At 46.9% G+C, this 12,779-nt stretch overlaps 1 protein-coding gene across 8 annotated transcripts in view; it reads right to left on the reverse strand.

Moving 5' to 3' along the window:
• Nucleotides 1–12,779, reverse strand: part of lrch1 (leucine-rich repeats and calponin homology (CH) domain containing 1) — a 55,906-nt gene that overhangs the window by 9,347 nt on the left and 33,780 nt on the right. For 3 of the 8 annotated variants that reach the window (XM_027291292.1, XM_027291288.1, XM_027291295.1), the window contains 12 exons: nucleotides 12,256–12,361; nucleotides 11,244–11,359; nucleotides 10,174–10,244; nucleotides 9,970–10,056; nucleotides 9,445–9,522; nucleotides 9,292–9,328; nucleotides 8,375–8,491; nucleotides 7,011–7,083; nucleotides 5,569–5,691; nucleotides 1,361–1,470; nucleotides 1,131–1,268; nucleotides 976–1,053 (listed from right to left, as the gene is read on the reverse strand). In XM_027291292.1, coding sequence (XP_027147093.1) covers nucleotides 976–1,053; nucleotides 1,131–1,268; nucleotides 1,361–1,470; nucleotides 5,569–5,691; nucleotides 7,011–7,083; nucleotides 8,375–8,491; nucleotides 9,292–9,328; nucleotides 9,445–9,522; nucleotides 9,970–10,056; nucleotides 10,174–10,244; nucleotides 11,244–11,359; nucleotides 12,256–12,361 — 1,134 coding nt within the window. The remainder of the gene's footprint in view (nucleotides 1–975; nucleotides 1,054–1,130; nucleotides 1,269–1,360; nucleotides 1,471–5,568; nucleotides 5,692–7,010; nucleotides 7,084–8,374; nucleotides 8,492–9,291; nucleotides 9,329–9,444; nucleotides 9,523–9,969; nucleotides 10,057–10,173; nucleotides 10,245–11,243; nucleotides 11,360–12,255; nucleotides 12,362–12,779) is intronic. The other 5 variants (XM_027291294.1, XM_027291291.1, XM_027291289.1 and 2 more) reach the window with 4 other exon arrangements.

Genomic DNA, 12,779 nt, shown 5'->3' on the forward strand with positions numbered 1-12,779 from the left:
ACACACACACACACACACACACACACACACACACACTGAGCTCTGGTTCTGCTCTCCTGCCGTGATGGAGGAAGCTGGAAGCCACAGGCGGCGATGACAGGATGATGACTCAGCATTAAAACATTGGACATTATCAAACATTAAACCAGTGCTGGGGAATTCAGGACTCAGAGTTTGTAGCAGATATTTAAAAAGCTCACGAGCTCTCTGAGGTCAGGATCTCGTGAGCAGTGTCTGATTTTTTTTGGACTTCTGTGTAACACTAAGCATCATCTCAGATGTTACGGCAGCTTTCCTCCCAGATCTGGTTTACAGTTTAGTGTCGTCATCAGTGTCCTGCAAAAAGTTCGTCTCACGTACCGTCATGAATAATTAAAGACATAAGTTACATTGTGTCATTTTTGCAGGACACCTTCACACGCCCTCTTACATCTTTGATCAACAATCAGCCGACTGAAGCCAAAAACAAGTTGACGACAGAGTAACTGTTACTCTGAAGAACTGGGGGTGTTTCCAAGGTTGGAAGAAGTTATTCAGGTTTTACTGATTCATGAACTATTCCTACGACTTAATGCAGCGATCCTCTATGATGCTTTTGGAAATGTAAACAGGAGGTATAATGTTGCAAACTTGAGTCCTTTTGGCAAATTGGTGCCGTTAAAAGTACGTGAACCAGCCAACGGGCAAGTCCAGGAGTCACCTTTGTTTTCTATGTTACGGACTGACGAACATCGGAGATCATGAGATCATGAGGTCATGAGATGTGTGTGTGTGTGTGTGTGTGTGTGTGTGTGTGTGTGTGTGAAGCAGCTGTAACTGATTCAAATTTCAGAATGTTAAATATCAATCAGATATCTTTGACAAACGTGTTCAACAGAAGAAGTTTGCAGAGTTTTTACGTAGAAACTTGGAAACGACCCCAGTTCAGACAGTTACAGGGTGAGGCTGTAGTTATTGCGTAACGTGGCGTCTTACCTCGGGTACACCAATTTTTCTGCAGGCGTCCAGGAAGTTCTCCACATTTCTCCGACACTTGGCCATGCTGAGTTTGGGCTGGAAGCACAGAGACATGTTTTATGTACAAACTACACTGAGGGGTCAAAGTTCAGGGCTGACAGGCTGAGACGTACCACCGCAGGCGAGGGAACGTGGATGCTGGCGACAGAGCGAGGTCGGATGTGATTGGCCAGATGGCAGAGCACGACGCCGTCCATCAGAGACGATCCGAGGTCCTCGTGAAGGACGACCTTCAGTCTGCTCTCGATGCTCTGCGGAGTCGGCGACAATCAGACAGGCGTGTGTGAGTGCATGACGCTGTGCTGTGTGTTATTACATTAGTCGGGTGGATGATGTGTCTCACGTCTCGCAGTTGCTCCATGAGCTCCAGCTCCTCTCGAAGCTGCTCCATCTTTCTCCTCATGGTGAACTGAGGATCAACAGACTCGAGACTCTTGTGGCTCCGCAGGAACACTGAAACAAACACAACGACAACAAGACAGGCGGCATTAGACGGCAATAACACGGTGACCTGGAGAGGGTCCGCGGTCAGAAGAAACACAACAACACTCCATCTACGATCTTTCTGATGTCAGAAGCTCATTTTGATTCTTCATCCTGAACACAAAGGACACACAGATCAGGCAGGAGAGTGAGCACCAAGTTTGAGTTCATGGTTCTTTGCAGGAAAACAAGTTGTTGCCCCGAGCGAAGGAGTTCAAGTATCTGAAGTATCTCCTGTCTTGTTGAAAAATCAGATGGACGGGTTGGTGCAGCGTCTGCAGTACTGTGGACGTTGTACCGGACCGTTGTGGTTCAGAGGGAGCTGAGCCAGAAGGCAAAGCTCTCGATCTTCCAGTCCATCTACGTTTCAACCTTCACCTCTGGTCATGAGCTTTGGGTAGAGACTGAACGAATGACATCGCAGATACAAGCAGCTGAGCTTTCTCCACCTGGTGTCCGGGCTCAGCCTTAGCGATAGTGTGAAGAGCTCGGACATCCGGACGGAGTTTCGAGTTTGTACAAACAACTCTCAAAATTCAAGGACAATACACTATATCTGATGGATTTGAGCTTTGTTGCAACAAATAATTTACGTCCAGTGGACAGACCCTTGTAATGTTTGTTTGTTCTCTTGCTGGGTCTTCACTTACTTCCTGTACTGTTACTGTTTGTAGATGTAGGTGGGCCGACCCTACAGATTCTCCTGAGAGTCCCATTTTTCACCGTCCTCCTCCCTCCCGTCCTCCACATTTCGGCAACAAAGTTGCTCCATAAATTCAGTCTCAGATATCCTGGTTAGGTTTGATCTGCCAACTCAGACTATGAAGTCTGCTGATCAACCACACGTACATCAGTAAGTGTACAGCTGTAGTAGTAGTAGTAGTACAGTTATGTAACGTCAGTTATTATGAATGTGTGGTCTGCAGGAGCTGCCTTTATTCACGTGTTCTCAGATTTTCAGTGGCACAGAATAAAAGATGCACCAAGCTTACATAAGTGGCACATTCACGTGCACTAATGCACTCAGAGCTCGTGGACCCTTTTAGCTCCAGCTCTGTCACAGAGGCGGTCATGTGGACAGAGCTCATGGCTCCGTTCTAACAGCCTGCAGATGAACACGCTGTCCGGCTAGCTGCCCCCTCTGTTTCCAGTCTTTATGCTAAGCTATGCTAACCTGCTGCAGGCTGTAGCTTCATACATGCCACACAGACGTGAGCACACACACACATGCACACACCCGGCTGGCCTATTTTCTACACACACATAAATCTGATATTTGAATGTGTGCAGTGCCGCTGAGTGACCACAGGAGGGCGCCACAGGCTGTCTATGATGCTGTAAGTACATGAAGTCAACAGGATGTGGATTTAATCCTCACAGCTCTGGGACTGGATCTGACTTAAAGGTCCGGTGTTCAGCTGAGTGCAACCCCTTCACCTCTTACAGGCCCGATGACATCAGCAAGCTAAAAACACAGAACATGTGTAGAACATGGACCGGACCGGACAGCACTGACCCTCCACCGGACATAAGACAGCGAACAAGCTGGCCGCCAACCTGCACCAATCACAGAACACCGCCCGACTCCGCCCATCACTCACTCACCTCCAGGGTCGACTCCTGTAACTGCATCCTCTACAGCACACCGTCCAAAAATTTAAATAAACTCCAGTACGTCCCAAACTCTGCTACACGCCCGTTCACAATCCTCCAACACCACCACCACCCAGGACCAAGCACCGAGCAGAGCCTTCCTCTGCAGCTCACCACCTTCCAACATTCAAATCAAAATATCCATGTTCATTGTCCTGGAGAAAATCCACACTCCATTAATAAATGAGCAGATCATAGTTAGTGTCTAATAAACAGGAGGAGGGAGTGTGCTGACACCTCTTATCTCAGCTTCAGGTGAGTTGGTCTCTTTAACATACAGCAGTAATCATCTGTTTGTTTGACTCTCTCTGTCGTCTCTGCGGGGACACACTGAGATAATGAAGGGCAAATAGTTTTTTATCTTCTAGGTCAAATCATTTCACAAGCTCGTCTCCGTCTCTCCGTCTTCTGGAGAGTTTGAGCCTGCAGCATCGTGTTTCTGTGTCTCCTCCTCTGAACGGGTTATTAAAAGCTTTCAGCAGATATTTTTAAAACTCTGTTCTGGGTCGCTATTGTCGCCTAGGTCACGAATGATCTATTCTTAGCTCACTAAACGCAGTCCAACCGGGTCTCACCAGTAAAACCAAAGATCAATCACTCGTAAACAGCAGAGTGTGGTGAAGCACACACACACACACACACACACACACACACACACACACACGGACATGGAGTTTAAACAGACAAGACAAGTTGCTTTAAAAATAGCGAACATGCCAGCGTTGGTTATGGAGAACTCAGCGAGGTCACAACGAGGACGAGGAGCCATCTACTGACAGAGTGATGCAACAAGAATGAGAAGTTTACGTCATCTGCAAAACTTTAATGCTGCCTCTCATTACGCATCTATAAAGCTACATCTGATCTCTGGACGTGTCAAAGCTTCTGAACGCCAGTTTCCCATCAGAGGGGGAGCGACTCAGAAAAACATTTTTAAGATGATGTCTGTCTGTATCATGACAGGTCAGTGTTTGTCCTAACACAGAGGGAGAGTTAGTTAGTTATAGTTAGTTAGTTAGTTAGTTAGTTATAGTTAGTTAGTTAGTTAGTTATAGTTAGTTAGTTAGTTAGTTAGTTAGTTAGTTAGTTAGTTAGTTATAGTTAGTTAGTTATAGTTAGTTAGTTAGTCAGTCAGTGAGTCCAAACACATTTTAATATCTATTTATGGTGAAGTAAGTCACCTCTGTCAGTGTCACACACACCACTCACAGCTCACACACATGACTACACTACTATACTAATTAACACACACGCACACGCACACGCACACACACACACACACACACACACAGCAGTGATCTAAAAAAAACCCTAACATGGTGTGAGGCGGTGGCAGTGGCAGTCGAGGCGACTCAGAATGAAACTGAATGTGTTGTGTCGTCAGTTTGCTGTGAAAGCGTCTGCAGCAGAAGAACACACACACACACACACACACACACACACACACACACACACACACAGTAACTACCAGATACTTTATCGGTTCAGTTCATTCAGGTCAAACACAGTCAGGCTGCATGTTTAACCAACGTAACACACAGACGATGAAAGTTTGACCTGAATCAGGATCAGTGGTCTCACGTGTGTTTACTCCTTCATGACAGAATGTCTGCGTGATAGAGGGGCACTGGAAAAGGAACTTGTTGGACCACAGCTGGATTTATTTTAGTTATGATAAGACATGTCAGGACTCTGTTTCTAAATCAACTCAAACATTTCTGGCCTGTGATTTCTATGCAGATGACACTCAGCTGTATCTGTCACGACCCCTCGCTCCCTGCTCTGGTCTCTGAACTCCTCAGATATCTCCACATGGATGAAGGCACATCAGCTCCAGCTGGACCTCTCTGAAAGTGAACTGCTATACAAATCCACATCCACATTAAACCTGACTCTCTGTGTCTCGTCCCCACCAGGGTGGTGAGAAACTTAACCGTCTCCAATCTTGTTGCCTCAGTTGCCCGGACATGCTACCCAACTCCTGACACAAGCTGTGTTCATCTCACGTTCTCCTGACGGGCCTCCAAGCCTGCATGGAGGAAACCTTTCAGACGGTTCGCCTGGTCTTCATCATGGTCTTCATTCGTCACCCCGCTGCTCATGGAGCTCCACTGTCCACCTGTAGCAGCTCTCATTAAAGTCAAATCTGTAATGTGGACTACAAAGTAGTCTCTGGTTCTGCACCGACCCCTGCATCGTATGCTAAGGAGTCATTTAATATGAAAGAGATGTGAATGCATCGTCTCCATGGACAGTGATACGTGTTGGGACAAAGATAACCTTCTACCAGATGGTCCAGGACAGAATAAAATCAAAGATAAACTTTCAGACCATAGGTGGGTCGAGGTGTGTGTGTGTGTGTGTGTGTGTGTGTGTGTGTGTGTTCTGACTCTGCAGCCTCCGGGCTGAACCTACCGCTGCCGTGCACGCGTCCGTCGTCATGGCTATGAGGTGTGTCTCTACGGAGGGGCGAGGCCTGTGAGAGGAGGGAGGGGTCGAGACAGGAAGGAGGGGGCGAGCAGGGCATTGAGGGTGGGGCTACAACCGAGAGGTGGGTGTGGTTAAAGGAGGAGGAGGAGGAGGAGAGGGAGGGGGGCGTGGCGTGTAGTGCAGGAAGTTGGGGCAACCATGGTGAATCAAGTGCAGCGAGATCATTCCACGAAACAAAGGAATAAAAAATACACACCCCAAAAACACCAAAAATCACCAGGAGGTTAAAAACAGGGCGATCAATGGGAGGCGAGGAGTGATACAGAGAAACATGCAGGCAGGTCAGATTAGATGATTCCACGTCATGCAGCAGATCAGAGAGAGAAATGAAAGAACAAACAGAGGACAGAGTGAAGAGGGGGGGACACGGCGAGATGAGAACACAAAACAAAACAAAGATTAGTCGCAGTTCACGTCATCGATCATCTCCACATGCTGTTAGCATCATGTTAGCTTCATTGGCAGTCAGCAACATTTCACACACTGGTAACGGTTGGAAACAGCGAAAGGTTCGTTCATGTCACAGTCACACAGGAACACACACAGCTTTCAGCGAGCCGAGCGCAGAGAGGCGCTTCTCAAACGGGCCGAGCCGGTGTCACATCCGTGGCCTTTACAGAACATTACAGAAATGTAATATCTGCCCGGGGGGGACAGGGACCTCCCTCCCCTCCCTGTCTCTCTCTCTCTCTGTCTCTCTCTCTGTCTCTCTCTGTAAACCTTCATGTCTCATTAATCCATGTCACTAACTAAACTTCTTCCCTGGAGTTTCTGTCTCTGTCGTCCAGCAGGTTCTCGTGGATCGTGGCTGCTGCTGTGGTCCTGCATGACGTCCACTACACATATTACTACTGTCATTATTGCTGCCATATCTCCATCACAGTTTATAGTTAGTTGATGATTTGCTGCTGCTGAGCATCTGTGTCTATCTTTATCATCTATCATGTTTTCATTATTATCTGGCACTTCCATGTCATGCTGGAGCCCAGGGCGACTGGGCCTTTTGTGTTTTTCCTGAAGGGTGAGACGAGTCAAACGCCGGTCCTTTAAGTCAAATTTCGAACACACAACTTTTACCCGCTGCTCATCGGAGCTTCAGGTTGACCCACTTTCATTCAGACGTTGCTGAACCAGTGAGAGGAGCGCAGGCAAAGACAGAAATACAGAAATCTACTAAAATACTTGGAATTATTTTGTGTTTCGCTGAGAGAAAGAAGCTCATGAAGAAAACGTGTCTGCTTCCATTCAGGATACTGCAACAGGGCGAGCGACATGTGAAGCAGCAGAATGACGTGAAGAGTGAAACCTCTTAAGAACAAGGCGTGAATCAACCAGCTCAGGTGTCCGACCTCCCCCTCTTCACTCACCTGAACGGGGCTTCAGTCCAAACACTGGGCTGGAGAAGGACGGAGGTCCGCCGACTGGAGATCTTTCATCTTGCTGCAGCGACAGAAACACAGACAACGCGGTCAGTCAAATTCAGAGTGTAACTCACTGAACATCTTCTGTCCTCTGCTGCGTGTAGACAGACTTATGAACGACCCCACAGAGAGATAAAGTACAAAGAAACACACACACACACACACACACACACAGCTGTGATGAAGATTTAAGAGCAGCTCAGTGACCTGAAGTTCAACTCCAGCAGTGACCACTCCGTCGCTCCATCCGTCAGCTGATCTAACATCTGCACACGTTACTGCATCAGCTCTGATCTCAGTCCTTACTAACAAGTCGAGCCGACACAGCAGCGTCACGTCCCGCGACGTGTTGACAAAATCCTACAGCTCTGCCCGCCTAATTCGCATATTAAGATCTACTCATGAGATAATGAGAATACTCGATAACTCCAGGAGGAAACGCTCAGACTTCATTAATGAACGATGATAATGAATCCAGACACGGATCACAGGTTAATGTCGTGAATTCAGGGGAGGTCACGGCCTCAGAGTCAGCGAGTTCAGATCCTCGACAAAGTGTGTGTTGCTAATTTTGTGTGGCTCTGTGAGTTTCCTTTCTCGGAATCTGGCACACACACACACACACACACACACACACACACACACACGCACACACACTGTGTGTCTTCGCTCTTTTACTTCAGAGCATTGTTAGCGCAGTCTGCGGAGACGTCTTTCAAACAAAGCAGGTCTTGTTCTCTCCTCGTTTCTGAACCTACACTCTCTTCACTCTGTTTGTGTAAAACACTGGAGGCAGGAATGTTTACCGGCAACGCAAAGAGTTCATTTTATTTCCAGACGTTACACGAGGAGGACGCGGTCTGTCTCATGCCTGTGCGTCAAAGGACAGAGCATAAAGACTAAAGACACGGGGAACCAGCGAGCTCTGTCCAAAGTTACAACACCACCTAGGAAGTATTCTGGGGTGTAACACAAGACGACAACACCACGTAATAACTTACTTTACTTAATAAAGTGAAGACAGTGCTGGTTGCTCATGAAACAAACAGACATATCAGCCAGATGAACTCTCCACACACCGACATGCAAGACAGGAAAGTGTCGATTCACCAGCCACCGTTTAATCAAAGGCAGCTTCCTGTACTGAGATCAGCTGCAGAGTGGCTGGTGAAACACGTTCACATGCGTGACCGGCTGCCGTCGGAGACGTGACGCATGTGAAAGCTCAGCGTGGACACACAGGAACGCCAGTTCACTGAGGACAGGTCTGAAGGGGCGGGACGAGCCTACGTCCAGCCCGGCTGGTTTACCTGGATTGACATATGCCATTCATACTCCCGGCATGCAAGCTGGGCCTCAAACCGGGCCTTCTCTAGAATCATCTGTCTCTTCTTCTGGAACTCATAGCCACCTTCCTCCATGTGCTGCTACAGAACGCATCAAATGTTCAGGCTTTAAATGAGCTTAAGAAATGACTATCACTCACATTCTTATAGATTTAGACACAAAAGACTTTAGGACCGGCTTAAAGGGAAATGTAAAGTTTACTAGATTTAAAGGTCCAGTGTGTCAGATGCAGGAGGCTCTATGTGGCAGAAATAACATAAAATAACTGAGTATACTGTGTTTCTACAGTAGCCCTGAACACAGACTGGATCTAAATGAGCTATCACAGGTTTTTAAGCATTTCGTGGCCACCATAGTTTCTCCTTCACACTAGGAAGGAGAGGGTGAGGCGACAGGATTGCAATCAGCAACTTCAAAGCTAGACGCCACCAAATCCAACACACTGTTCCTTTAAGATCTCTGTGTGCAGGATTAGAAGCATTTCAAACAGACACTTGATGCATATTCAACACATCTGAAACATGTCAGCCGCACTGAACGGAAACTTTTGCAATAAAGGACGTCTAAAATGTGCAACCAGTGAATATAAAGGACAATTCTGTCATTAGTTTGACAGTTTCTACTTTGATATGAAGTTATTTATTTATTGTGGGTAATGTTGAAGACAGCTGTGCTATTTAAAGTTTAGCTTACAATCATTAAATTTATCTTAACTGACCACGACTGTTACGTCATCGCACACTGCTCGTCACAAACAGACGTGATGAACTTCTCAGCATCACCACAGTGACTCAAGTTTGATATGAAATAACTGTTCACCATCACGTTACAACAAGGTGTTGACTATTGTCATGTATGCTGCTGATGTTGTGTCTCGTACCTTCGGTGTGGTGACGCCGTCATCACTGTCCTGACCGCTGCAGAGAAACAAAGACAGAAAAATAAAGTTCACACATTGAACATTCATCTAAAAACAAAGCACAGCCGTAAAGACATGAACTCTTTGACCACACACACACACACACAGTCTTACTTTAGTGACTCTTCCACTGTGACCATCTCCACCGGGTAGAGCTGAACTCCGGACAGATCGTCCTGCTCTGTGTTCACTCTGATGCACATAGGAAATGAAGAACGATTAAACATTTTAGAAACAAATGTCATGGCAGATTTTAAGGTTTGTTAACTCGTCGATATAACCTCTGTCAGTCACCCTAAAAGCTGCTAACACAAAGTTAAATGATCAGTCGGAGTAGCTGCCGTTAGCTCAGCTAGCTGCACAGCTACCTGAGCTAACGGCAGCTATCTGAAGGCTGTGTAAAGATGCGTTGGCTTCCTGTTGTTAATAAAGCACGGCTCAGAGCGGCAGTAACATCCCAGTCCTACAGAAGTCCTGACAGCTTTAAAGGTGCAGTTCATGAACACAGACCGTGCGCTGTGCCTTTAAGACGATACTCTAACTGCTGCATGAGACATGAAATAAATAACACAAAGTGAATACTGTGATACTGAGCAAAGTACGGTGTAAGAAGAACTTAGTTCCTGTGCTGCTTCTCACCTGCTGGGGTCCTGCAGTAACTCCACAGCTTCCTTCAGCTGGTTGATCATGTCAATGTGGAGCTCCGTGCCCCCTGTGACCTTTGACCTGTACCGTGAAAATCAGAAACACGTGTTTGAAATGAATGTTGATCTGACGTTAACGAACACATGAATGAATGATGAAAGTGCAGCTACACACAAACATACACACACATGAACTTACACTTGTTCTGTTGGCCAGTGTGAGTCTTCCTCTATCCTGAGGGGCTCGTCCAAGTCTGCTGCTGTCCGACCCTGCACACACACACACACACACACACACATCAGCACCAGCTGCAGAGGTCACATGACCCACAGACTTGCTCAGCCATTGGCCAAAGTTCAGAGACGTTACCACTCTGCCCCAGTACACAAAGTCAACACTGAGGACAGTGACACAAACTCTTTCTCAGCTCGGATTGGTTAACCGGGCTCAAAGGTGGGCCGAGATTTGACGATGCTCGAAATCTGAACAGAATTTATTTTTGTAGTTCTGTCCACATGTCCGCAACAAGATGATTACTGTGACACAGGTCAAGTCCCTGAACTTTGAGTGTCTCCCTGAAGGTACAATGATTTTTACGTTTTTCGTGGGTGAATTAAAAAAAAAGAAAAAATCTGTCTCAGGCTTTAGAAAGATTTTTACTGAACACGTGACTGAAGAAATCCTGGGAGAATGATGTTTGATCCAATTTAAAGGAGACAGACAGACAGACAGACAGACAGATGTATTAACACCTGTACACTGTATCAAGTACAGCTGAGTTTGAACCTGATCTACTGTGCTCCACTGAAGTGAGCTCACTGTTATACGAAGTTCTTGGGGTGTCGTCCACCTCTCATTGTTTCACTGAGTACTCGTGCTGTGATGCAGCGGTGTGTACTTAATTACTCTCTTTAAATTAGCTTTGTTTCTGTTTTCTGCTAATTTCTTAAAGATATTAAAGAGAATAAAGAATCAGTCTGCGGTATTTTGTTATGAATTATGAATCTACGTCATCAGCCCGGCTCCTCGCCTCCTTCTGCTGTCCGCTTGTTTTAGGTTAAGTCCTTATATGGTCACAGCCGAGTCTCCACGGTGACTCACAGGCTCAGTGTGATGTAACCGTTTATAACAGGACGGTCTCTCTGACTGTTTCATGACCGACCGACAACTTTTAACTCTTGTGTAAACTCTTCTGACTCTTGTGGCTGTAAACTCGGTCTGTAATGAGCAGACTGACTCAGACTCAGCGCTACGACATGAAGACTTGCCTTGATGTAGTTGACGAAACAAGTGCTCAGAGCAGAGTCTCTGTAGTTGAACTGGTCCCTCAGGGCTTCCGTAGGACTCTCCTCGATCAGACGGACCGAGTCGGAGTTTGGGTCTGCTGCAATGGAGGAAACGTGAGCTGTGAATGTCTTGAACACAGGAAGTCAGGCATGGCGAGGCTTCGCAGAGCAGTGGTGGGTGTGAGGTGATGTGTGGAGGTGTGAGGGGCTGCTGCGAAACAATCAGGAAGGAACTTATGCAAATGAATGTACGATGATGTCATCGATATGCAAATGAGCATCTGGCGACTTTGGAGCAAAGTGACGTCCGATCTTTGAACTGGTCACAGAGCGATCGGTGTCTTCCTGAAGAAAAACTTCTGCCTGTGTGAAAATAAAAACTCTAAACGTGCCAATTAAAAAAAATCTATACGTGCATATTTAGGCGAGAGCTCATGTGAGCCTCCATCAGCTCTGACCTGATTGAAGCTGATTGAAGTCTATTTAAACTGTGAGTCTGGGGAGCTGCTGCCGCTCACTAATGGAGTTCATCAGCCCAGATACTCAGACACACACACACACACACTGCATGACATCAGTGAATCATTACACACACTAAAACATCAGAGGAAGTGTTTTTCAAATCAGTTTCTTGTCTCGATCTTCCGCTCCGAGCTTTGGGTAGAGACTGACAGAATAAGAAAGATACAATCGGCCGCGTGGCTGGGCTCTGCCTCAGGGTGAGGAGCTCGGAGAGCCGCTGCTCCTTCACATGGAAAACAGCCATCAGGGCACCTTTCTTTCCAGGTGTTCTACCGGCCCTACTATTGTTAGGGGCTGACCCAGAACCTGCTGGAGTGACTACATAGCCCGTCAAGCCTGGGAACGCCTCGGGATCCTCCAGGAAGGACGCCTGGAGCGCTCTGCTAAACCTGCTGCCACCACGACCAGACCCCGGAGAAGACGGAGGAAATGGAGTGTGTGTGTGTGTGTGTGTGTGTGTGTGTGTGTGTACCTGTCAAGGAGCTGATGTGTTCACTCGAGTCGTCTTTACTGATTCCCTCTTCCTCTGTGATGTGACTCATCGGTACATTCAGACTCAGACTGTCTTCATCTGACGGCTGCAACAAACAAACAAACAAACAAACAAACAAACAAACAAACAAACAGTTCAGAGCTGTTACCAGTGACTGACAGCTGAGCGAGCAGGCCAGTGCAACCACGGCGTGATTGGCAGCTTGTGTCACACACACACACACACACACACAGGGAATATCGATGACAGCGTTAAAAAAAAAAAAGGCACATCTCCTCAGGAGGTCAGAGTAACAAACGGGGACGCGAATCATACACAGTCTATTTATGAATTTAACGTCGACGGCACTTGAACACTGCATATGTCATTCACCCTGTCACACACACACACACATTCAGACACAGCGATGATGCAGCCGTCAGGAGCAGTCTGTGATTCAGTGTCTTTGACATGCAGACTGGAGGAGCCGGGGATCGAACCACGTGATTAGAAAGTCACTGTAC

The sequence above is a fragment of the Larimichthys crocea genome, chromosome XVIII (assembly GCF_000972845.2).
Source record: "Larimichthys crocea isolate SSNF chromosome XVIII, L_crocea_2.0, whole genome shotgun sequence".
Taxonomy (NCBI): domain Eukaryota; kingdom Metazoa; phylum Chordata; class Actinopteri; family Sciaenidae; genus Larimichthys; species Larimichthys crocea.